The sequence below is a fragment of the Cynocephalus volans genome, chromosome 4 (assembly GCF_027409185.1).
Source record: "Cynocephalus volans isolate mCynVol1 chromosome 4, mCynVol1.pri, whole genome shotgun sequence".
Classification (NCBI taxonomy): Eukaryota; Metazoa; Chordata; class Mammalia; order Dermoptera; family Cynocephalidae; genus Cynocephalus; species Cynocephalus volans.
Genome location: NC_084463.1, coordinates 22,078,352 through 22,104,178, shown reverse-complemented (window position 1 = coordinate 22,104,178; position 25,827 = coordinate 22,078,352). Strand labels below are relative to the sequence as shown.

General features: G+C 42.4%; 2 protein-coding genes and 1 non-coding gene across 3 annotated transcripts; 2 read left to right on the top strand and 1 right to left on the bottom strand.

The window, feature by feature from the left end:
• Positions 1-1,954: 1,954 nt before the first annotated feature.
• Positions 1,955-8,710, top strand: PANX3 (pannexin 3). The gene is made up of 4 exons (XM_063092450.1): positions 1,955-2,135; positions 3,351-3,493; positions 6,245-6,459; positions 8,071-8,710. Exons 1-4 carry the CDS (start codon positions 1,955-1,957, stop codon positions 8,708-8,710), a joined length of 1,179 nt encoding a protein of 392 aa, XP_062948520.1.
• Positions 6,546-6,650, bottom strand: LOC134377475 (small nucleolar RNA U13). The gene has a single exon (XR_010023515.1). It is a non-coding gene; the product is annotated as a small nucleolar RNA U13 (small nucleolar RNA).
• Positions 8,711-12,474: 3,764 nt separating the features above from the next.
• On the top strand, positions 12,475-25,039 carry TBRG1 (transforming growth factor beta regulator 1). The gene is made up of 9 exons (XM_063093876.1): positions 12,475-12,817; positions 14,658-14,728; positions 15,335-15,567; positions 16,128-16,264; positions 16,563-16,709; positions 18,632-18,729; positions 21,404-21,514; positions 21,924-22,066; positions 23,216-25,039. The coding sequence occupies exons 1-9, from the start codon at positions 12,668-12,670 to the stop codon at positions 23,359-23,361; spliced, it is 1,236 nt and encodes a 411-aa protein (XP_062949946.1). The 5' UTR covers positions 12,475-12,667; the 3' UTR covers positions 23,362-25,039.
• Positions 25,040-25,827: the final 788 nt, after the last annotated feature.

The window sequence follows — 25,827 nt, the reverse complement described above, 5'->3', positions numbered from 1 at the left end:
CATTCACCATAAGATACGTATTAGAATGTTTGCAGCAACATTATTTTATAGTAGCCAGAACCTGGAAACCCAAATGTCCGTTAATTGGTGAATGGACAAATTTTTGCACGCGTGCACACACACACACACACACACACACACAGAAAATGGATTTTCTGATACACACAGCAACATGGACGAATCTCAAAAATATGTTGCACAGAGAACCCAAACACAAAAAAATTCATGCATATGATTCCATTTATATAAAGTACAAAAACAGGCAACAAAATGGATTATTCTCTTAAACACAATGTAGAGTAAAAGAAGCCAGACAAAAAAAGTATATACAGATGATTCCATTTTTATAATGTATGAAAGAGACAAAACTAATCTATGCTATTAGAAGTTGAGACGATGATTACCGTTTGGGAAATGATAGTTATTAGAAAGAAAAACAGAGGTGGTTTCTGGGGTGCTAGTAATATTCTGTTTCTTGATCACATGATAATTTATTGAATTGCACACTTATGATATGTGCATATGTATATGTATGTATACAATAAACATGTAGAGTATTTTTAAATATCAAATATATATATATATATGAGTATATGTATACAAACCAATAATAAACATTTGGCAAAAACACACAAAAGATGCAGAAATGAGAGTGTGCAGACGGTAATGGGGAAAGAAATAAAGGATCCCTTCTACAGTTGCCATACCTGGATCACTTCAGTTAGCACACTCAAGGCAGCTCTGAATCAGAGTTGACCTCTAGCCTGTGGGATGGGGAGAGAAGCAGGCCCAGCCCAAACACTTGCAGGCTTAGGAAAAAAGTTCAAATAGAGGCCAACATACTATGTATCTAAAAAATGAAAAGTCGTAAACCAACCTAACAAACTGTTGAATAAAATATGTTCTACCTGCCTACCTTGAATATATAGATAGACACACACACACACACACACACACAACACACACACACACACACACACACACACACACACACACACACACACTCTCTCTCTCTCTCTCTCTCTCTCTCTCACTCTCTCTTCATAATGATCAGGAATACAGTTTACAAAGATCTTCACATACACTGCTCTTAATCAACCCCCACAATCTTGTAAGATTATAACATACCACCATTTGAGAAATGAGAAAACTGGGCCTGAAATGACTTGCCTGATGTCACACAATTTAAAAAATGAGCCTTGTTATGTCTCCAGTGGAGAACTGTTCCCTCCAAATTTCAAAGGTCATCTTCTTTCCACTACTCAGCACTGCCATGCATTCTCCAGGTTTCTAGAAAACTGATGGGGCTAAAAAAGACACTGGAAATTGTAAATATGTGGTTGAAACATTTTGGAAAAAGACCAGAGTCAGGGAAAGAAATTTAACATCAAATACAGAGCAGTTTCTGGGAAAGAGTCTGGACCCAGAGCAAAAATCGTCATTGGGACAAAGACTACTATGTAGGGGTAGCAATCCTAGCTGAGTGTTGGGGGCTCCATTCCCACCCCAAACCACAAAATGAGGGCCTTCAACACATTTGAGCAATCTCCACCCAAATTCCACACCAACTACATGGGGGGGCCTGGCTCCACCGCCCTCCTTCTCTCCACCAACCCCTGAAAATACTTTATTAATGAAAGGGCAGCGTAAAGCCACGGGACTTCATCTGCTCAGAAACGATCCAGAGAGAGCAACCTGGCACCAGCCCCAGGTGAAGCCTGACCCTCCTCCAGCAAGGACCCGCTGAGGCTATGCCTCCCTCTAATTACCAGGTGCCTGGATCAGGAGCTGGGCTGTTATTTAGAGAACCACCGCCTGCTCCTAGCACAAATACCCGTGAGGCTGGGGCTGTAGCACTGTCTGCTCAAAGCCAGCTGCCTTAAGCTGCCATCTCCTCACTCCACTATTCCGAGACCCCCCGTGCTGCCTCTGCACCCCCAAGTTCAGCAGCATCATGTCGCTCGCACACACAGCTGCAGAGTACATGCTCTCTGATGCCCTGCTGCCTGACCGCAGGGGTTCCCACTTCAAAGGACTGCGTCTAGAACTGCCCCTGGACCGGATGGTCAAGTTCGTAGCTGTGGGCTTCCCCTTGCTGCTGATGTCCTTGACACTCGCCCAGGAGTTCTCCTCTGGTAAGTTGCTTCCCAGGCCCAGTGCATAAGAGAGACTCCACTTCGTTTCAGCCTTTGAATGGGCTCTGAAGTGAGACAGCTCCCACATTGACTAGGTGTCATGGCTTTGGGCTGGGCTGGATTACCCAAAAGGCAGACGAGGCATGAGTTTAGGGCACCAGCAAAGCAGAGGCACCAAAAAGTTTCAAAAGTCTTCTCCAAAAATTTACAAAAAAAAATCAGTCATAATTTCAGTATTCATATATTTTATGTCATTTCAATAATTAAACTTTTATTTTGGTTTTCATATGGATGAGAGAGGTTGGGGCCCCATAATCTTTTGGGGACCTTGGACCTCTTTGTCTTCTTAGCCATGCTGTCAAGTCTCTTATTTTCTCTGAGCCCTATTCCCACCCCCCACCTCCAAAGTTGCTGATTTGAGAATGTATGTTAAGTGCTGGACAGAGCCTGGCACATCAGAGGAGCTAGAAACCCTAGCCACAAACACAAACATTAACATACACACGTATCTGGTGTCTTAAGGGCTAGATTAGCCAAGCAAATCCACTGCTTCTGTGAAAGAGAATGTGGACTCCCTGAGAACTGGGACTTCTGGGTTTCTTTTCTGGCTGTGCCATTAGTTACTACATTTTCCAACAAGGTGTGTCAGCCTCCACTACCTCTTCATTCATTCACAAGAAGGGGAAAAGCCCTGATTCCCACCTCTGTCTCTTTCTGGATAATGATGGGAGAACAAAAAAGCAGAGACTCTCCTCCAAGCACACTTTCCTTCCAGCTCCTTTTGTCCACCCTTTCTCTTGATCTGGGCTCAGAAGTCCAGGCAATTAATCCTCTACATTTTAAAGTCTAAAAGATGTCAGCTCGCTCAAGAAGGAGACATTGCTGTCAAACTGCAAGCCTTCTGGTGCCAATCTGCACGGGCACAGGGAGGCCCTGCTGCCCACCTGTCTGGGAGTCTAGGGGGCTCTGAGAGAAAAGAACCACCAAACCCAAAGGGCTAAGTCTACACATTAGCAGGTGTGCCCTGTCCTACCGTGACATAGCATAGTCCAACCCAGAAAACTGGGGCATGGGAAGAAGATGGCACCTACCAGACACAGAAATTGGCAAAGAGTTGTGGAAGCGATCCCTAGGGAGCTCGTAGATGACTGTGCCGTGGGTTCCCATTCCTCCACTCCAGCTCAGGGCTGCCTCAAAGCCGTATTCCTGTTGCAGGATCTCCAATCAGCTGCTTCTCTCCCAGTAACTTCAGTGTCCAGCAAGCTGCCTACATCGACAGTTCCTGTTGGGACTCACTGGTTCACCACGAACAGGATGAGCCTGGCCGGTACAAGATGAAATCTCTCTGGCCCCACAAGGTAAAGTGGGCAGTGACCCAATCAGGCCGGGTTCATGGCTGAGTGCTGTGGAACAGAACCACATCATTCTGCTCCTTCTTGCCTCTTTTCCCCCAACCCCATTTATTCTGTCACTGACTTTCATGTTCAGGCATTCTTCAAAGGGCTGGTGATCTTTGGTTGCCCACTTTTATCTGATAGGAAGCTTTGTGTCTATGGGTGGGGCTTGTAGACAGGCAGCCTTCAGTTTAAGGTGGTCCCTTTGGTCTGTTTCATCGGGAAGACCTCAAATATCAGTGTCTATAGTCCTTTCTCTTTCCCTGAGAGGAGACATTCAATCCATAATCTGTGGACAGGGGCAGAGTGCAGTCAGTATTAAGCCTGGATGCCACTCCACTGGGAACTCAGCTGTGGGTCTCACCATTCAGCATTCATTCAGCTGGTCCCCTGCCCTCAGTGGACCCAAGTGCAGAGCTTAGACTGATTTAATCTCTCCAGAGAGTGAACCTCAAACCTCTGTCGAGTAAGGAAAGGGCAACCACCACTTGACTGCCTCACATTACAGAAAAGATCTGTGGGTCTGTTTCTCACACAGATCTCTCAAACAATTTTCCTGTTTCCATCCCCACCTGCACACTCATTTTCAGTGGTACCTGGTGTCTCCAATTCCTGAGGCTTTCTGGTTCTGTGCTGCCAAACAGCTTGCTGGCTCCTGCTTCCACTCCCATCCTCCCCACAGGCTGGTACCTTCTATCATGCAACTGCTGCCAGTTTTCAACATCTTGTTGCTCTTGTCTCCTCTCCTGTTCTGTCTTTAGAAGATTATTTGTGTGTGTGCGTGTGTGTGTTTTAATCCTTTACTGTCATCCTAGTGGGGTTTTATGAGGGCAAAACGGTAATAGGTATGTTCAATTCACAATGTTGAATCAGAAGTCACTCATACCATTTTCTAGGCATGACAATTTACAAGTCCTCAAAATGCCACTGTTCTAGGACCCAGACAAAACTAGAGACTTAATGGAAGCGGTTAATGAGGTCTCTGTCACTGTAAGTTCAAGCAGGATCTAGATGGTAACAACCTCTATTGTAGAGGGGACTCAAATGTCAGAAATGGGTCAAATTGCCTGATAATCAGGATCACCAGGAATTTCTTTAAGCCCAGATTCTCTGGCTCCACTTCAATCCTACTGAAATAGAATCTCAACAGCTGAAGGGTTTATTTTCAAGAACACCATTTCTTGGGCAAGAGTGAAAAGGTTCTAATTTTCTCTCATAGTCTAGTGTAACTTTCCTGACCTATTTTTGTTTAGTTTGGAAAACACACACACACCTTTCTCCTCTACCCAGATGTAATCAAGTATGTATCCTCCCTCATTTTCTTCAAACTCTCCTCTAAAATAACAAAGCCTCCCTGGTTCAGGAGAAGCTATAGATCAAGAAGTCATTAAGGGAATAAGCTCCAAAATCAGACAGCCTGGTTCCAAATCCTGGCTCTCCTATCCACTAATGTGAAACCCTATACAGTTTACTTAATCTTTTCACACTTTAGTTTCCTTATTTGCATAATAGAGATACTAATCGTACCCACCTGATAGCATCCTTGCGAAGATCAAATGAAATAATGCATGTTATTCAAGATAAATGTAACTTCACAAACCCTTTACAAGTAGAGATTTTACTATGGGCAAAATAGTGGGTCCAACCCTATTAGGTGTGGTATGCATGACGGGGAAACCTAAAAGGCTCTATATTTGTTTGCTAGGGCTGCTGTAACAAAGTACAACAAACTGGGTGGCTTACAAAACAAAAATGTATTGTCTCACAGTTCTGGAGGCCAGAAGTCCAAGATCAAGGTGTCATCACTGTTGGTTCCTCTAAGGCATGTGAGGGAAGGATCTTCCAGGCCCTTCTCCTCGGCTTGGAAATGCATTACCGGGGCATTCTCCCTGTTCGCGTGCCTGCCTCTTCACACGGTGGAGTGTTTGTTTTAATGAGGCCAGTCGTAAGGGATCAGGGACCCACCCTAATCCTCATTTTAAATTAACTAACTGCATCTGCAACAACCCTATTTTCAAATAAGGTTTCATTCCAAGGATACCATACTAAGGATCAGGACTTCAACACATGAATGGGGGGTGGGGGGCAGGGGCACAGACACAATTCAATCCATATCAGTCCCTTATTTTGGGGAGCTAATAGTTGAGGAGACAAAGCTTATGCATTCCTAAACGTCAGTTTATGTATCTACATACCTGAAAGAGCCCCCAAAGAATTCCTAGACAATATCTGATGGCATAGTTGGCATTACCACAAATCCAAAGACGAGAAAAGACCACTGCATCAGAGAAGTCAGAGAAGGCTACATGGAGGAAATGGGATTTTCTCTCCCCTAGGATGCATGGCCACTGTTGGCCATGATCTCAGGCTAGCTACTCAGCCTAACACATTTGTGGGGAGAGGGAAAGTGGGAAATCTCTCTTTCTCTCTGACTCTCTCTGTCTCTTCCTCTTCTCCTCGGGGCCCTAGACAGACCCTGGATCAGAAAAATAGACCCGGGGAGCATGAAGATCTACCATCCCTTCTCTACGAGCCTCACTATATTCAGCCAGGTCAGTAGAGTGCTGTAAGTCCTGGACCTGTGGTAGCCCATTCCTTACACTGCCTTCTCCTTGTGAGCTAGAAACCAGGGAAACGAGAACCCCTAACCCAGAAGTGTCACTCCACGTCTCAGCACCCAGGGCTTCCCTCCTCAGAATGACTCTTGCCCTACAGGCCCTCCCCTACTCCCTGCTGGCCCTGGCCATGGTCATGTATCTGCCAGTTCTGCTCTGGCAGTATGCAGCGGTGCCCACCCTCAGCTCAGATCTGCTATTCATCATCAGTGAACTGGACAAATCCTACAACCGCTCCATCCGCCTGGTGCAGCACATGCTAAAGATCCAGCAAGAGAGCTCTGACCCCCACATCTTCTGGGATGAGCTGGAGAAGTGAGTTGTCTCTTCCACCTTTTTCTGAAAGGCTCAGTCCAGCACTAAAATGATGTCCTTGCATAGTAATCTTTTTTTTTTTTTCACTTCAGATGGGTAATGGGTTGATGTCATGACAAGGTTTACAGGAAGGCACATCTCACAAAATAGCATGAAAACCCAATCATCACGCTTATGAACCAAAAAAGGATCTCTTGCATAGCAATCTTTAAATGATCCTCCATGCCATCCTTCGCAAAGTGCTTAACACAACATTTCATTAACTTTCCATCATTTCTGTAAAGGGAGATGAGAAAAGATTCTGCCTCTAGTTTACAGATAAACATACTGTGCCACAAAGGCATTAATCTTTCTAAAATACCACTTTTGTACACTATTTCTCTGCTCAGAAGCCCTAAATAGCTCCCCCCATGCCTACCAAAAAATATCCAAATTCTCCCAGATATTTGTCTAAAGCCTTCAACACACCTGTCACCAATGACTTTTTCAAACTTCTACCAAGTGACAGCTTTCACTCTACCGAGGCAGTCTCCTCCTTTCCCCCTGAACAAATCATTTATTTATTTAATCTTTCATCCATCTGAGTGCCAGGCACTGTTCTGAGTGTTTTGGATACATTAGTGTGTGTGTGCTAGGGGATGGGGGCAGGAGGAGACTAAGCTATACCTACCCATGTGGAGCTTACTACTGAGGGAAAACAGACCACAAATAGAGAGAACACAATAAGTAAAATATATGTTAGGAGATGGTACATGGTATGAAGAAAAGAAAGTAAAGCAGGGTGAGGCGGGGGTCGGGGAACCCGGAGGGATGAGGAATGGTGGTGTTTTAAATAGGGGGGCTCGGGTAGCCCCCCCCCGGGAAGATAGCTGAGCAAAGATTTGAAGTCATATTCTGTCTCATGTTTATGCACATACTCTATCCTCTGGAGAAAGTTCTTCTCTACCTCATGAAGCCCAGCTTTAAGCCAATGTTCTCCGTAAATGTTTCTGAACACCCCACCCCACACTGTTACCTCCTTCCTAACTTTTGCAGCTACTATGGTTTGTATCCATCATTTCCGCAACAAAGCAAACACTATTTTTATTTAATATTTGCATGTACCATGTGCGCTTTCTATAGAGCAGAGACCAGCTTACATGTACCTGAACACCACAGCTCTTAACAAACACTTGTTAGCACATTGATTTGTATAAAATGAATGAATTAGCCCAAAAATTATATGCAAAGTACACAGGTCAAGAACCAAGGCTCTTATTTAGACTCCCAGTCCAGTGTAATTTCATAAGCCTATTGCTTCCTAAGGATCCCACTTCAGTTCAGAGCTTTAGTCTGCCCTGCTGGGCAGAAATCCAAAGTGGCCATTCTTTATTCATTGATCAATCAGTGGGTTTATCACAATGTACACAGTACTTGGAGAATCAAGATATAGTCACAAACCTCTTTTGGGGGGAAAAGCATGGATATGCCCAGAGAAGGCAGATTTCCATATCAGCCGAGAATGCATATTGGATACACAGATCTTCTGTTACTTTCTCACATAGCTCTCTCTTTGGGGTACTGTACTAAATGGTCCTTCCTAATCTTGCCTCCTTTTTTCCCCTTGCTCAGGGCTCGGAAAGAACGATACTTTGAATTCCCTTTGCTAGAGCGGTACCTGGCATGTAAGCAGCGCTCACATTCACTAGTGGCTACCTACCTCCTAAGGAACTCCCTCTTGCTCCTCTTCACCACAGCCACCTACCTGTACCTTGGCCACTTCCACCTGGATGTTTTCTTCCAAGAAGAGTTCAGCTGCTCCATCAAGACAAGGCTGCTAAGTGATAAGACCCATGTCCCCGATCTGATCCCATGCAGGCTGACCTCCCTGTCCATTTTCCAGATTGTTAGCCTCTCCAGTGTAGCAATATACACCCTGCTTGTTCCAGTGATAATATACAACCTCACGCGGCTATGCCGGTGGGACAAACGTCTCCTATCCATCTATGAGATGCTCCCAGCTTTTGATCTCCTCAGCAGAAAGATGCTGGGATGCCCCATTAATGACCTCAATGTGATCCTTCTTTTTCTCCGAGCTAACATCTCTAAGCTCATCTCTTTTAGTTGGTTGAGTGTCTTATGTGTGTTGAGGGACACAACCTCCCAGAAGCACAACATTGACACAGTGGTTGATTTCATGACTCTACTGGCTGGCTTGGAACCCTCAAAACCTAAATATCTCACCCACAGGGTGTGTGATGAACATCCTTAGTTAAGAAATCATGGAGCAAGAAATTTTATAGAAAGTAAAAAATCTCTCCTTCCTCATAAGCCTCACATACTAATACTGCATACAAAAATACCCACTTTAGAATTTCTAAGCTTGGATTTGGATGAATCATATATCCCGTATTGTGTTATCCTAAAGGTGAGAAGACATAATCAAGATGTGCAAAAAAATGTGAAAGCTGGAGCTGAAGAGTCAGAGAACTAAAAATTAGATCTATAGCATTCTATGAAGATAGTAAAATAAATGAGGAAATAGAAATAAAGTCTAGACATTATACAAGGAAAAAAGATTCTAAAGGCTAACTATGGAGGTTGGTTGGTTCTCACTATATTCATTCCATGCCCCTTCTAGAATGCACACTCTGCTTACCCCAAAGAGCAATTGGAGAAATCTGGTAAGAAATTAGTAGAGATGTGAAACCCCTGGAAACGCTTTGCTGTGACCTGAAATCCTAGGAATTTGCCCAGCCTGCTTTGTGGAAGTCATTGACCTTGCCCAAGCCCTCCATGGCCTGCAAAGTGAGACAGGAGATAATGATGGTTTCAACTTGTAATCTGCTCTTAGGGCTTAAGGGCAGAGTAGAACAAGGCCAGGGCCATGCATCAGCCATGAGTGAAGCCTTGAAGTAAACAGATACATTTTTCATCATCTAAACCAAGGATTCATTTCAATAAGGGCTGGCATTATGGGCTATGGATTCCTTCACAACTCTTAATAGGCCCAGGTATGCTTTTAATACCCCAGGGAATACTATACCTTCACTTAACAGCCGATCACTGAATGGCAACCACTTAGAACGAAACAAGATAGGCAGTAAAGTGCTATTGAGCTCCTTCTCTCTTCTCCCATTCTTATACCTCTATATCTCTAACTCCCATTCCTATACTTGGATTTAATGGAACCTTGATCTGACTTCAAAGACCATGCTCAATCCACAATACTATGATGTCTCTCATTTTAATTTTTTTTTAGAGCTGCACATTATGTATTTCTTCAGAGAATTTTTGCATAGGCCATTTACACTCTACTTCATATAGGTAAGTTGAAAAGTTATGTTGCTTCTGACAAATTCAGAAAACTTTTCCTAAAGCAAGCAAAGTGCTGACACAGACATTCGTCAATGACTTCCTATTGTCACTGGGTAAAAATCTAATCTTCATGTGGTACACAAGACCTTTCAGGATTTAAACCCTGCCTACTACTTCAGTCTCTCCTCTTGCTTCTCTCCCCACACATCTTTCACTCTAATCTACTTGCAGTTCCCATGCTTCTCACCATGCTGAACCTTCACATGTTTTCTCCACTGCCCAGGATGCCCTCCTCTGTTCTTCAGTGAGCCAACCCTTCAGAGCCTACCCAGGCATATTTCCTTCAAGAAGCCTTCCCAATCTCTTTCCTCCTTCCCTAACTGGGTACTGCCATATCAAACGAAACCTACCTCTGAAATAAACTTATTACACTCTATTAATATTGCCAATTTACTTGTCTGTGTTTCCCGCTTAAGTTTCCTAAAGCTTATGTCATAATAGACATTAAATAAATTTTCTTCTGAACAAATAAGTGACTGAATGAGTTGTTCAGTAGCATCACATTCTTTGGAGCACACAGACCCAGCCTCTAAATAGTACTATATGGAAAAAGCTTTGTACACAGAGATGCACTTCACAGCAAGTGACCAAAAAGTCAAACGATGTGGAAATAATTATACAAAATATAACATGGCCAAAACTGGAATATTAACCAGCCATTTAAAATTATGCTTATAAAGAAGTCATAATAACATGGAGGAATGACTACAATAATGGTAAATGAACAAAAAGGAAACACTACATTCAGTATGATCCAACCTACATAAAAATGCATGAAAATATTAAACACATATACTAACATGTTAAAAGTGGTTCTTGCCAAGTGGCAGCTTTATGGACTTTTTAAAAATTTTTCTCGTACTATATTTTTTAAATTTCTAAAATTTGCATGAAATGTTTTATAATTGTAAAGAAATGTTTCTAATGAAGAAGAAACAATAAGCATTTTAATGCAAATTCCATTGAAGTCCATTTGCCCGAACTGCCTGCAAACTAAGGATAGCATTTTCCTTCCCACTAGATATGGTACATGTGTACAAAGCTGAATAATACAAATAAAGTCTGATCCCAAAGCCTGCAAGAACAAACAAGCAAATCAGGAAATTAGCAATAAAAGTTTTTTTAAAAAGAAGAAAGTCTCTTCCTATTACTGGGACTATTTTCAGGTTCCAAGGTAAAGTGCCAGTCCTATATTACCAAAGGCATGAGTGTGGGTATTTAACAAGCTGAAAAATAATCCTGGAAGTTTCCAGAATTAAATCTCTATGGCTGCCCTAAGTATATTTGTGAAAGCATACTGGCACACCGAGGAGTTGGTCTATTAAAATTCAGTCAGGTCCATCATTGGCCGTTTACAATAGGGACAGTCATAAAAGGACTTCTGTAGCTTTCTGTATTAAAAATCATTTGGCCAAGACCCTATCAGTGCGTTTACAATTTTTAGAAATGAAGTACTTGGGTTATTGATTCTAAACCTAACTTTTTTTGAATTCTGATAGTTATTTATATTAGTGTTAGATTTTTCTTCCGTAATCTAATGAACTAATTGTTTAAACTATGTAACATATTTTCCTGAATTTCCACGAACAAATCTAGAATAGTCGACATCTGTTTGCTATTCAGCTGTATTTTGTTCTTGCTGGCTTTGGGCTCTGACTTTATTTATATTATTCAGCTTTATACACGTGTACCGTATCTAGTGGGAAGGAAAATGCTATCCTCAGTTTGCAGGCAGTTCTGGCAAATGGACTTCAATGGACTCTGCATACGAATGTTTATTGTTTCTTCATTATAGCACGCATTATATTTCATAGCAGTAGGGTACTTCACAATTTAGAAATCCCATTCACCTCCATTATTCTAATAAGTACACTCAGTTTTAAGAGAAGAAAATAGAGGTTCACTCATCTAGTTAGTGGCATTGCTAGAAGAAAAATGCAAGCCTTCTCCCATAGAAATTTGTCAATCCGTCCTTATTTGGCGATTTTAGATAGACCTTCGTTATAAAGTTATAACTATATAAATAACAGGTATGCGCGCAGAAACACACTTTTAGTTTCATTTCGCAAATATTTACCGAGCCCACTCAGTGCTAGATTTTATTAAAACTGCTGTTAGAGCTTCCATCTTTCCTACTAGATTCTAAACTTGAGGACGCCAAGGCCTTTCTCCCTATTCATTACCGTGGTCCCAGCTCCTAGGGAGAGCATAAGAAACCCTCAAGAACCATTTATGCGAGCGGCGCCGGGGAAGGAAGCAAGGGAAGAAAGGTCCCAGCACTTGCGTTCAAGGGCGTCCTACAATCCGGGAAGGCGTGTCTGTAAGGAAGTGTGAACAACAGGCGCTGACTCGCGTGGACTGCGGGAAGCGTGAACGAGCGCGGACGCTGGGAAGGTGTGTGTCCGCTCCTGCTGTATCTCAACAGTAGCTTTCCTCAGCTAAGCCCACACACGCTCCAGGCACGACCGGCGCTTCCGGTTGCCGCCCCTCCCTCCTCTCCTCTACCCGAATTCGTGCCTTACGGTTCCTCCCCTCCTGGCCAGCCGCGGATCAGCAGGCCCAAGCCCAACCTGCTCCCCCAGCCCCGGAAGTTGCTCACGCCGGCGCCGTTACGTAACTTCCGGGCACGGCTTACTTCCGAGACAGACGCGGAAGTGACGGGAGGACCCGAGAGCCGGTTTGGTTGTCGAAGTTTGGGCCCTGCTGTCCGCCCTGGCAACATCTTGGGGAACTAGATTCCTACAGGTCCGATTCCGCTAGCCCAAACAGACGAAGCCGGCGCTCGCGCCTGCTTTTAGGCCTAGGAACCGATGCCGGCCGCGTCCTGGAGCCCCCGTAGCGGGGCGGGACCATGAGCCTGCTGGGCGGCCTAGTCCCCTTGCCGCGGGCCCCTCCTGCGTACAGCAAGGCCAGGATGAAAAGGCTCCCGAAGAAGAGCCAGAACGAGAAGTACCGGCTGAAGTACCTGCGGCTGCGCAGAGCAGCCAAGGCCACGGTGTTTGTGAGTCTGACCGTCACTCAGGCGGTCTACGCGAAATCTTTCCCCAAGCTGTTCCCTTTCCCAGAGCGACAGTGTTAATATATTAATATAGTGTTAGCATTTCAGCACACATTACTGCTTGTTAGCCTTGTGTCCTTGGATAAATTACGTAATTTCTCTAATTCTCTGTTTTTCCTAATCTGTAAATGAGAGCTAGTAACTACAGTACCTTGCAGAGTTATGAAGATTAAATAGAAAAGTGCTTGGTACCTAGAATATGTGCCAATAAATTTTAGTCATTATCGTTTATTACTGCAAAACTCCTGGAAGAGCGTTCGATTCTCGAGATAACTCTGAGAATTAGACATTATTTTTAAAATGAGAACAATGAAGCCCAGAGAGATAATTTGGCAAGAGCACTGTGTCGGAGCCCTGACTCCAACTTAGATACCCTATTCCAATTTATTAACTACTTCCACTATAGAACCTATTTCCAATGCACCCCACATCTCCATAACTGACCTCTTGCCTAAACAGGTACACGAATCTTTCAGTAATTTTCTCTGTCTAATCTCCTGTGAGTCTCCCAAGTGTTTTTGCTTTTCTTTTATTGGATTTGCTGAATGAGTGAACTGGTTGGCCACCCATAACTTTGTGTTACAATATTCCGGCTTGCTCAAGCTTGCCTCAATGCCTGGAAACAGGGGTGGAAGTCCTCAAATGTCCTCCCACATCTGAATCAACAGTTTACCTTTCTACCAAAAGCTTAAACATCCCTCAGAATTTTAGGAAGCATAAAGAAAGTTTTGGAAATTAGAATATTCTTTCCAAAAACATTTGTTCAGTACTATCTATGTGCACTGGAGAGAAATAAGAAGAGTAGAATTAAGAGAACTTGACATCTAATTGCCTGTGCCCTTTTATCCCCTACGTATCAAAGGTACCTAAAGCTTGGAGTCTGTGTTATTTGAAGGATGTTGGTTGCATCAAATACATGAAGAATGTTTTTTTTAAAAGATGACCGGTAAGGGGCTCTTAACCCTTGACTTGGTGTTGTCAGCACCACGCTCACTGGCCATCCCTATATGGGATCCGAACCCGTGGCCTTAGTATTATCAGCACCACACTCTCCCGAGTGAGCCACGGGCCGGCCCATGAAGAATGTTTTGTGAGGAACAGGGATATTGTTTCGAACATTGAGAGTTAGAGGTTCCACCTATGCAGCCTCAAAATTGGAGCATTCCCTTTGAGATTGGTTCTTGGAAGACAGATTTGGTCATCAGTAAAGAAAGGTGATACTTGAATACATACTAAGTAGATTATGAAGTTTAAGAATTTTTACACACTAAATTTGATTTTGGTCCATCCAATTTCTCTCTCTAAGGTTCTTATTGTGTGGACATTTTGGATTATGTCGGCATTAAGTTCCTCAAGAGTCAAGGCACTTGGCTAAAATCCTCAGATTTATAGTATTGAAGGATCTGCGAATTTAAGCAATATACCCTATTCTCTGCCAGAGGCTACCCTAATTAGGGTGACTATACGTTTTGGTGGTCCAGGACAATCTGGGTTTACCATATCGTTCTGGCATAAGCACTAATAACACCCCCTTTTCACTCAAAGGTGTCCCAGATTGGATAATAAATTAATTACCCTGCCCATAGTAGAACCTGACTACTTTTATAGATTTAAAAAATCTATAAAAGTAGATTTACTTATAGCTTGTGTGCAGAGTAAAATAGCTCTTCTTCTCACCTAGCAATACAGACTTTGTTGGTTTGAAATATAGATCATCTTCCCAGCATAATACTTTGGTCTTTTATTCATGTTATGTGATTATGTTAAAAATTTTTTTTTAAAGGAAAATGCTGCCATTTGTGATGAAATTGCTCGTCTTGAGGAAAAATTTCTTAAAGCAAAAGAAGAAAGAAGGTGAGTTGGCTTCATTTTGTGTTCAGAATCACATTTTTGATGATTGATATGGTGTTCTTGCTCTAGGGATTTTTGTCCAGTGGGATTTTTGTGCATTGCACAGCTCCTTGGCCCCTTGAACAAGTACAGAGAAACTCACAACCTATGGCATTGGTTCTTACACACCCAAGTCATAATGGGTGTTGATGAGACAGCTCCTCTACTCATCTTTCTGCCAAAACCTCCTTCCCACATCTAGTAACTCCCCACTTATAGAATGCAAGGGATACAGAAACTGCTTCTCATTCTACAAATATTTATTCAGTATGCACTACTCTATGCAATATAGATACATCTGTAATTCATGATTATATGCCATTCAGAAGCCTAATGCCTTAAAAGAACCCTCCAGACACAAAAGAGATAAGCTACAATCCTTATTCTTGGCTTCTTGAGGTATTAATTATCCTCTGAGGCTTCATTATTCTCAGGGTCCAGTAAGAACCTATTTTTATGAATGTAATAATCTTTGTATATAATTCTGGCTTTTCCCAGTACTTGAGTAAAATACTGAACTGAGGCAACATGGAAGTTCATACCTCTGCTTCCTTTCCTTCCTGATCCCAGGTACTTGCTAAAGAAGCTCCTCCAGCTTCAGGCTCTAACTGAAGGGGAAGTACAGGCTGCAGCTCCTTCCCACAGCTCCAGTTTGCCCCTGACTTACAGTGTGGCCAGCTCTGTGGGAACTGTACAGGGAGCTGGGCCCATTTCTGGGCCCAGCACTGGGGCTGAGGAACCATTTGGGAAGAAAGCCAAGAAGGAGAAAAAAGAAAAAGGCAAAGAGAACAACAAACTGGAAGGTACTTCGGAGACAATATCAGTTGCCTTAGTGGCTCAACTACTAATGACAAAGACCTGGTACTAACTGGGAGACACACATGGCTACAGATGTATTTAAAGTCTCGTCTCGTCCTTAAGGAACCCTAATAGCCCTTGAGAAGCATTGTCTTATTAGAGCCTCTTTGGATGGAGAAATTCTGGTTAGACCTGGTTAAATACAAAAGAAAAAGACTGAGACCTCCTCCTTCCCCCTTCCCCCAATTCTCTGGGTTGCATTCACTTCAGTCTTTCCTAGAGGCAGGGAAATGAGCTAGGAGGACTTTTGAGCACACTGCTGGCTTGGGAAATTTCTGATCTTATAAATGAAGTAAGCTCCTAAGCACTAATATTAAAATTGGTTACTACCAGATGGGTGGGTTAGAAAGATACTCAGGGCTTTGGAGAAAAGCCCCATGTATCCATTCAGTGAGTATATGAAACCAGGATTGGCTTATTGCCCTTAGCATTCACATGTAAACTTTTCCCTTCCTCTCAGCATTGAGAGGGACCCAAAGTGGGTGACCCCAGATTTGCGTTTCAGTTCTGAAGAAAACATCCAAGAAAAAGAAAATGGAGGGAGGTGCTCGCAAGCTGGTTCAGCCCATTGCCCTGGATCCCTCAGGACGGCCTGTGTTCCCCATCGGACTAGGGGGTCTAACAGTATATAGCCTGGGGGAGGTGAGTGAGACCAGCGATATATAGAGAGGAGAATCAGAGAAATCCTGATGGGAATGGGGTTGAGCCTTACCTCCCTGTTCCCATTAGCAACCCTTTGCTGATCCATGCCAACCCCAGAAACTCTCCAGTCCCTATGAAACCAGGTCAGTTTCGTCTACTACAGAGTCCACGCTCTTTCTGTGTGATTTGAGTCACTCTTTGCAGCCCCAGAGTGGTTCTAAAGGCTACCACAGTAAATGAGACTTTTATAGATTCTTCAGTGACCTCAATCCCAGGTTGGGGGGGATCTTTTTTATAGATCATCACCGACCGACCTGGCTTCCATGATGAGAGTGCCATCTACCCTGTGGGCTACTGCAGTACTCGAATATATGCCAGCATGAAGTACCCAGACCAAAAGTGTCTGTACACCTGTCAGATCAAGGATGGTGGTGTACAGCCTCAGGTACCCACTCTAATAATTAATAATAACCACTATTTTTCTTTCTTTTTTTTGAGAACCTTCTCTGCCACTCACTTAATATGTATTACGTATTCTGACACTTTACAATGTAGATACTGAGAAAGCACCGTTAGGGTAACCACGAGATGCAGAAAAGTGACTGGCCCTAAGTCATACCTCTACTACGAGATTGAGCTAAAATAAGATAAAAACAATCAGATAAAACAGGCATTTCACAGAAACTGTGCAGATGGTTCATAAGGATGAACCTCACTAGTAATTAGGGAAATGCAAATAAAACAAAAATGAAATCTTATTTTGCTCATAGGCAAATATCAGAGAGATTGATAATACCCAGCATTGGCTGGGGTGTAACAGTTATCTGAGTAGAAGTGAAAATTGGTAAAGTCTTTTTGAAGAGCAATTTGGCAATATCAGCAATTTTAATAGCATAGCCTTAGACCCAAAATACTTCTAGGTAGTCTAGTATTTCCTAGAGAAATGTGCAAATATGAACAAAGAGTAACATATAACAGTGTACATTGCAGCAGCAAGAAATTATAAATAGCCTAAATACCTATCAACAGGAGAATGGTTAAGTAAAGTATATCCATCCTGTATAATATCACACAGTAGATAAAAGAATGAAGTAAGATTTATACATACTAACAAGGAAAGGTCTTTAAGACCAAAGTATAATATTTTGATCTTTTAATTGCTCTTTATTCAAATAGGATAGTTTGCACACAATACAAAAAATAATTGTAATTGACATGACCGTTACGAAATAATAGAGCAGTCCCAGAATATTTGAAGATAATTGCTCATGATTTTTTCATGAATTAGCGAAGAAATAAATATAAACCATCAATATAATGTATGTCATTGGTTTAAATTTTAAAAAATCATTGACTAAAACTACTCACAAGATAATTACTGACAGCTGACAGATCTCTAAAAGTTGACACAGCAAAATTAAGACAAGTGAAATAACCACAGAAGAAAATTGATGGTAGTAGAAACTATACTCAGTATAAGTTTCGGATTTTTTAAAAAAATGAATAATGCTCATTATTCTAAAAACTTATACAGAAAATAATCCTGTTCAGAATAATTTGAATGAAGTACACATTGAACAATTGGAAATTGTTTAACTAAATTTTGTTAAAAAGACTGGTCAAGGAATTTAATTGGTTAGATAGAATTTGTTACATAAATATTTTCTTGGCAGAAATTCGTTGAACTTTATAGAAAACTGGTCAAGGAGTTAAGTTAGCTAGATAATACTTGTTACAAAAATATTTTCTTAGTGAAAATTCCTCAGGATTATTGTAACTTTGATGTAACAGTTCCTTTTTATTAACATAGACAAGATATTTTAGCAGTCAAAAATGAAATTAGGGGTGGGATTAAAAAAAAAATGAAATTAAGCAGCCTGTCCGGTTAGGTTAGTTGGTTAGAGTGTAGCCTGGTAACATGAAGGTCAAGAGTTCAGTTCCCTGTACCAGCCAGCACCAAAAAAAACCGAAAGCAAATGAAATGGCATTCTGCAGTCAAAATGTCCTGTACTCCCAGATATTATAAAATAAACCTAAGATTACATGGAGAGTGATCTCATTTATTTTTAAAATACCATTTGTATTTGTACTTAAGTTAATAGGAAAGGATCTGGAAAAATACATAACAAATTAAATGTTGACCTCTGGAGAGCAGTCAACCAAAAAGTATAGAATTGAAATAAAGGACTTTCTCTGTTTACTTGGATTTGTTTGAATTTTTAACAGCACTATAGGAAATGGTTTGTATCCATCTCCTCGTATTCTGTATATCAGCTTCAAGTTCCAGAGTGAAGGGATATTTATAGGAGTAGTATGACTCTCCTTCTTTCTTGAAGATATATCTAATTGCTCTTTTATCTTTCTCAGTTTGAAATTGTTCCTGAAGATGATCCCCAGAATGCCATTGTCAGCTCTTCTGCAGATGCTTGTCATGCAGAACTGCTCAAGATCATAAGTGCTACTGTGTAAGTTGACCAACAACTTGAAGACAGGGCTAAAAGGATCACTGTTGATACAGCGAGACCTTTTCTTTTGCTTTTAATGAGTGGAAATCCTTTATATTATGGAATTCTATCCTGCATCCTTCAGACATCTTAGCAACTAGAGTTTCCGGCGTATCAAAGCCAAGAAAGTCTGTACTCTGTGTTGATATCACCATCCCGTTCTTAAACCCATCCTCATCACCCTCTGTTTTAGTCCGTTTTGTGTTGCTATAACAGAAATACCTGAGACTGGGTGATTTATAAAGAAGAGAGGTTTATTTGGCTTAAGATTCTGGGATAGCTGCATCTGGCATGGGCCTCAGGCTGTTTCTACTCATGGTGGAAAAGTGGCAGGCAGCCGGCAGGTACAAGCACATCACATGGCGAGAGGGAGAGAGAGAGAGAGAGAGAGAAGGTGCCAGGGTCTTTTAAAGCAATGAGCTCTCGCGGGAACTAATAGAGATCTCATTCATTAATCCCCCCTACCCCAGGGAGAGCATTAATCCATTCATGAGGGATCTGCCCCTATGACTCAACCAGTTTCCAACACTGCCACATTGGGGATCAAACTTCCACATGAGTTTTGGAGGGGACAACACATCCAAACTTCATCATTCTGCCCCTGGCCCCCCAAAACTCATGTTCCTCTCATATACAAAATACAATCATTCTATCCCAACAGTCCCAAAAGTCTTAGCTTGCTCCAGCACCAACTTAAAAGTCCAAAGTCCAAAGTCTCCTCTGAGACCAAAAGCAAAAGTCGTTCCAGCTGTGAACCTGAAAAACAAAGCCAAATTTATCTACTGCCAAGATACAATGGTGGAACAGACATTGGGTATACATTTCCATTCCAAAAAGGAGGAATAGGCCAGAAGAAAGGAAAAACAGGCCCCAAACAAGTCCAAAACCCAGCAGGGCAGACATTATGTCTTAAAGCTCCAAAATAATGTTCTTTGACTCCAAGTCCTGCATCTAGGGCACAATTGGGCATCTGGCCCCCCAAAGCATCAGGCAGCCCTTGTTCCCACAACTCTGCCAGGCACAGCCCAGTGGGCCACGCTGGTGCCTGTGGCTTTCCAGGCCTGCGTTGCATGTTACCAGTGGCCCCGAAGTGCTGGGGTCCTGGCGGCAGTCCTGCTGCTTTGGCTCTACTAGATGTTTCCCTGGTGGGGGTTTGCTGTGGGGGTTCTGACCCCACTTTCCTGCTTGGCATTGGTATAATAGATGGCCTCTGTGGTTGCTCCACCCTTCAGCAGGTCTCTGCGTGGGCTCCCAGGTTTTTCCATACATCCTCTGGAAAGTGAGTAGAGGCTGCCATGATTCCACTGCTCTCACGTCCTGCTGGCCTGCAGACTTAACACAACGTGGGTGCCACCGAGGTTTTGGGCCTCTACTCTCCAGGGCTGCTGCACGAACCACACGTGGGGCCTCTCCAGCTGGAGCAGCTGGGATGCAGGGAGCAGGTTCCCAAGGGCAGCTGTGCCCCAGGTCTGTCCTCTGGGACAACTCAGTCCTTCTAGGCCTCAGGGCCTGTGATGGGTGGGGCACCCTTCCAGACTTCTCAAATGCCTTTAGGGCATTTTTTCCATTGTCCTAGTTACTAGCATCTGGCTGCCTCACTGCCAAGATAATGTCTTTAGCAACCAGTTTATCTGCTTCACCTTTGCATTGTTCTCAACCTCTCTGCTTCTTTACCGCATGGCCAGGCTGCAAAGTTTCAAATCTTTACGCTCTGCTTCCCTTTTAAATTCTGGCTTTACATTATGCCTTTGCCACCATAACTCAGAGTAGGCTGTTAGAGATAGCCATGCAGCGTCCTGAATGCTTTGCTGCTTAGAAATTTCTTCTGCCAGGTACTCTGGTTCACAGCTCCTAAGTTCCAACTTCCACAAAATCCAAGGGCATGGACATAATGCAGCCAAATTCCTTGCTATGGTGTAGCAAGGGTGATCTTTTGTCCAATTCCCAATAAGTTCCTCATTCCTATCTGAGACCTCATCATCTGCATGGCCTTTACTGTCCGTATTTCTGTCAGCATTCTGCTCACCACTACATAAGTCTCTAAGGCATTCCAAATTTTCCCTCGTCTTTTTCTCTTCTTCTAAGTCCTCCAGACTCCTCCAACCTTTGCCCATTACCCAGTTCCAAAGCTGCATCCACATTTCCAATTATCTGTATAGCAACACCCCACTCCTGGTACCAATTTTCTGTTTTAGTCCGTTTTGTGTTTCTATAACAGAAATACCTGAGACTGGGTGATTTATAAAGAGAGATTTATTTGGCTTAAGATTCTGGGACAGCTGCATCTGACATGGGCCTCAGGCTGCTTCTACTCATGGTGGAAAAGTGGCAGGCAGCCGGCATGTACCAGCAGACCACATGGCAAGAGGAAGCGAGAGAGAGAGAGAGAGAAGGTGCCAGGTCTTTTTAAGCAACGAGCTCTCACGGGAACTAATAGAGTGAGATCTCACTCATTAATCCCCCCTCCCCCAGGGAGAGCATTAATCCATTCATGAGGGATCCACCCCCATGACTCAACCAGTTTCCAACACTGCCACATTGGAGATCAAATTTCCACGAGTTTTAGAGGGGACAACACATCCAAACTCCATCACCCTGTAAGCTCTCAAACTAAAATCCTCCCTTTCCTGTTTAGGGGGAAGCTAATGCCTAACCTACTTCCATCTGGAGCTGACTTTTTTGGGTTTTCTCATCCAGCCATCCACAACCTGATCCAGAGTTGTCCAGGAGCTCAAAAATGTATCAAGTAAGTGTGATCAAATCCATTCCTTTGAGGTCACCCAGCTGGGGACCCAACCTACCAGTTACAGCTTTGTTCATTCATACCTTTATTTTGTGTCCAAGGCATACTTACTTCTCCACTAGTGTACCTCAGTATTAGCCCTGTCAGCCCTCTGGACAGGTGAACAGAAGCCAGGACCCCACTCTACTATAATTTTTTTGTGTGTACCACAACAGCAAAAGTGTTGGGAAGTCTAGCAGTGTAATATATCACTGAAGAGGCCTGCCTGTTTTTGTGTAGGCTTATTGTTTGCTAATACCTTTTTTGGATATATATGGGAGAGATCTAAAGAGAAAATACCTATTCCTTTGGTGGTAAGAATCGGTTATTTTGGCTAGCAGACTCTAGAGAATGATTCCCTTTGGTCCTGCAGTTACCAGTGGGTGAAATTTGATGTGTGCAAACCTGGAGATGGGAAGATTCACCAGGGACTGCCAGAGAATGACGCAGCTATAAGCTTTGAAGCCTTTCAGAGACAGATGTTTGATGAAGCTCATAATGATCCCATTCTGCCAGGTATTTACCTTTCTGATTTGAAGATTGACCGTTCCTCGGCTACCTTCCCCTCCACATAGCTGAGAACCTCAAATATCTGGGCAATAGTGAAATAAGCTTTCACTGATCCACCTGTGGGGAGTGCTGTGGGGGGCTGGGAGGATGACTGCCTGTCTTCCCAGATTGTTCACAAGTCATAGGGAGTACTTGTGATCATAGCAAGGCAGAGTATCTGAGAAACTAGGGTGTCTCATTCTCTAAGTAAGACCTAAGTGGAATGCCAGGAGAAGGTTTACTGTGCAGGGAACAAAAGTTTCAAGTGAGGTCAGAGGGGTCATGGCATGGTCTTGGTCCCTGCCTCTGTTCCATGGATTCTTTCCCACAGATGGATAGAGTGATCAGGGATTCAGACATTGGGTCATATAGGGAGAGCTCTGGGATAGAAATAAGAAAATGGAATTAAAATTCTCACTCTTCCTAATATACTGCGTAACCTTAGGCAAGTCACTTAATCTATTTCAGCCACAGTTTTATTCATTATAAAAGTAAATATCTCTCATATCTTGCCAACAAGGGCAAAATTGGGCTGAAGAGTGTATTAGTCTGTTTCGTGTGGCCATAACAGAAATACCTGAGACTGGATAATTTATAAGGAATAGAGGTTTATTTGGCTTATGATTCTGGGACAGCATCTGGCACGGGCCTCAGGCTGCTTCTACTCATGGTGGAAAGCGGCGGGCAGCCAGCGGGTATAGGCAGATCACATGGCCAGAGGAACCGAGAGAGACAGAGAGAGAGAGAGAGAGAGAGAGAGAGAGAGAGAGAGAGAGAGAGGGAGGGAGGAAGGGAGAGAGAGGGAGGGAGGGAAGGTGCCAGGGTCCATTAAATAACCAGCTCTCGCGGGAACTAATAGAGCGAGATCTCATTCATTATTCCCCCCTCCCCCAGGGAGAGCATGAATCCATTCATGAGGGATCTGCCCCCATGACTCAATCGGTTTCCAACACTGCCACATTGGGGATCAAATTTCCACATGAGTTTTGGAGGGGACAACACATCCAAACTCCATCAAAGGGTGTTAAGGAGTTGAAGGCACATATATATGTATGACCAAAACACTCTCCTGAGATTCCCAGGCAGCAGTGGAATGTAAGGAATTATTTTCTGCAGGATCCTTGGACCTCCCAGAGCTTCAGCCTGCAGCCTATGTGTCTTCTTACCAGTCCATGTTCCTGACACATGAACCCTTGGTAGATACTCACCTGCAGCACTTGAAGTCTCCATCACAGTGTAGCCCAATTCAGTCTTCAGATTAAACAAGAAGGGATCAGATTCCACATCATTTTCATCATCATGAAATTTTTAACTTAAACTAAAACTTAGAATATTTGGAAGAAGGCAACAAATTCAAGAGTAAAGAAGATATTAATGCATTTCACCACGGAGGTCACCATGGTGACAGTTTACCCTGGGAAAAACTTCAGCACTTTATTTTTAGTAATAAATTTCTCTTGACAGGTCTGCTTATTTTCATCTTTTATAATCAGGTATGATCTTTTCTGCGTAGCTCTGCCTGAGGTAGAGTAAACTTCAGTCGGGAAGTTTGAATTAAAGAGAGCTGGTGTCTTAGTCCATTTGGGCTGCTATAACAAAATACCATAGACTAAGTAGCTTATAAAAACTGGAAGTTTATTTCTCACAGTTCTGGAGGCTGGGAACTCCAAGCTCAAGGCTCCAGCAGATGTGTGTCCTTCCACCATGTGAGGACACAGCAAGAAGGAGGCAGTCTGTAAACCGGGAAGTGAGTTTATAAACTGCCTTCTCTCTGTATCCTCACATGGTGGGAGGAGCAAGGGACTTATCTGGGGTCCCTTTTGTAGGGCACTAATCCTATTCATGAGGGCAGAGCCCCTCCCAAAGTCCTACCTCCTAGTACCATCACTAACTCCTAGTTAAATCCTAGGAGTTAGGATTTAACTTATGAATTTTGAGGGGACATAAACATTGACTCTATAGCAGCTGCTGACTCCTGAGGGAGACAGTAAGATTCTGATAACCTTCTACTCTTGATTCTGATCATAGTTCAAGGAGTGTCAAGTGCATAGCCCCAGCAGCCTGTGATATTTACATGAAAATAAAGTCCTTTGCTTATACTCAAACTGAGTCCAAGGTACACTGTTAATCTTTTTCTTCACATTTTGCACATCCTTTAAGGGGATCAAAAAATCCTCTTTAACCAGTTCTGTATCCCCTCGCTTCCTTACTGGAAAATGTGCTTTATTAGCTCAATACATTGAAACTACGTAGTAACACAAATTCAGACACAACATAATTGGGATTAGTTCCTGTCCTCCATAACATACTCACCTGTTATTTCATTAACCATGTAACAACATAACTCCGCATTCTGTGCAACTGAGTTAAGTGGACCCTGCTTATGGCATTAAGGTGGAAGTTTACTAGATCAGTACAACTCCACACCATCTTGTGTGGATGACTTAGCCACCCATCCACCACGTACTCCAGCCCTGGCTGGAATGGGAGGGGACAAAGGGACCAGAAGGAAAAGAATGGGGAAGAAGTGGTGAGAATTGAATTGCTAATGTGTTACAACTCATAGCTGCCAACTGAGGACAACACAAATAGGGATTAGCATATTCTTAAAGTAAGAAACCTGACCAGCAAACGGAGGAGATCGGATGGAGTGTTTACAGCACACCACACTGGCCACTATAAACTATCAGAAACTAACTGGCATTAGTTTTGTGATTCTTAATTATAGTTTTATAAGCTAGTATAACTTTTACAATGTAAAAGAAACAATCTAATAAAATTTGGATAATAGCAAATTGGGGGTAGGCAGGGAATTACTCAGCTGTTAATGTTTCAGTGGGTTTGTTTTTATGGTATAAATTGAGCATAATTTTGCACTTATACGGAAACATGCTGCTTTCATCATATAACAAATATCTTTACATTCTATTATAGCCTGAGTAAAACACATATTAAAAAAGAGCTTCATTTTAGTAAGACATTAAAATTTTTTTCAATAAATTAGTGTAAGTTTCCTACAACTGTTTTTTAGACTTACAAATCTCAACTCATTAGTTGTTCATAAACTTATGGAGTCAAGACCTACTTTTAAAATTAAACAATAAGAACATGTTGGAATGTATCACATGGAGAAAAGGTTGAGACTTTGGTTTCAACTATAGTGTGTATATAGGTATTTATATAAATATTACACATGCATACACATGGAAATAAATAATGGAAATATTTTTACAATGGATCATGATTTTTTATTGAAAAATGATGTCCTAATATACTTAAAATGTCTTTTTATCCAATTCTTAAGGATTTTTTTTTAATTTGACAATATCCCATGTCAATAAGGGTAAGGGAAAAAAGGGATTATACCTTGGTGGGAATGTCAGATGTTTAATCCTTTGGGAGGATTAAGCTGTAGGTATCAAGATTTTAAATATATATTTACCCTTTAACCTGTTATTCCACATTAAGGACCCTAAGAAAATAATTGGTTAAGTGTGTGTGGTAGGATGTTTGCATGTAACACTCATCACAGTATTGGTTTAATACTGGAAATCTGTGAAATACCTGTATGTCCATTAATAGGAAATGGTTAAAGTATGGGGCTTCCACAAACTAAAAAACTTAAAATCTATATTGTATTTACATAGGAAAATTGTTTTAGTAGAATAACTCAAAAACACAGATTACAAAGTAATATATAGTGTATAAAAGTATGTAACCCAAACAAA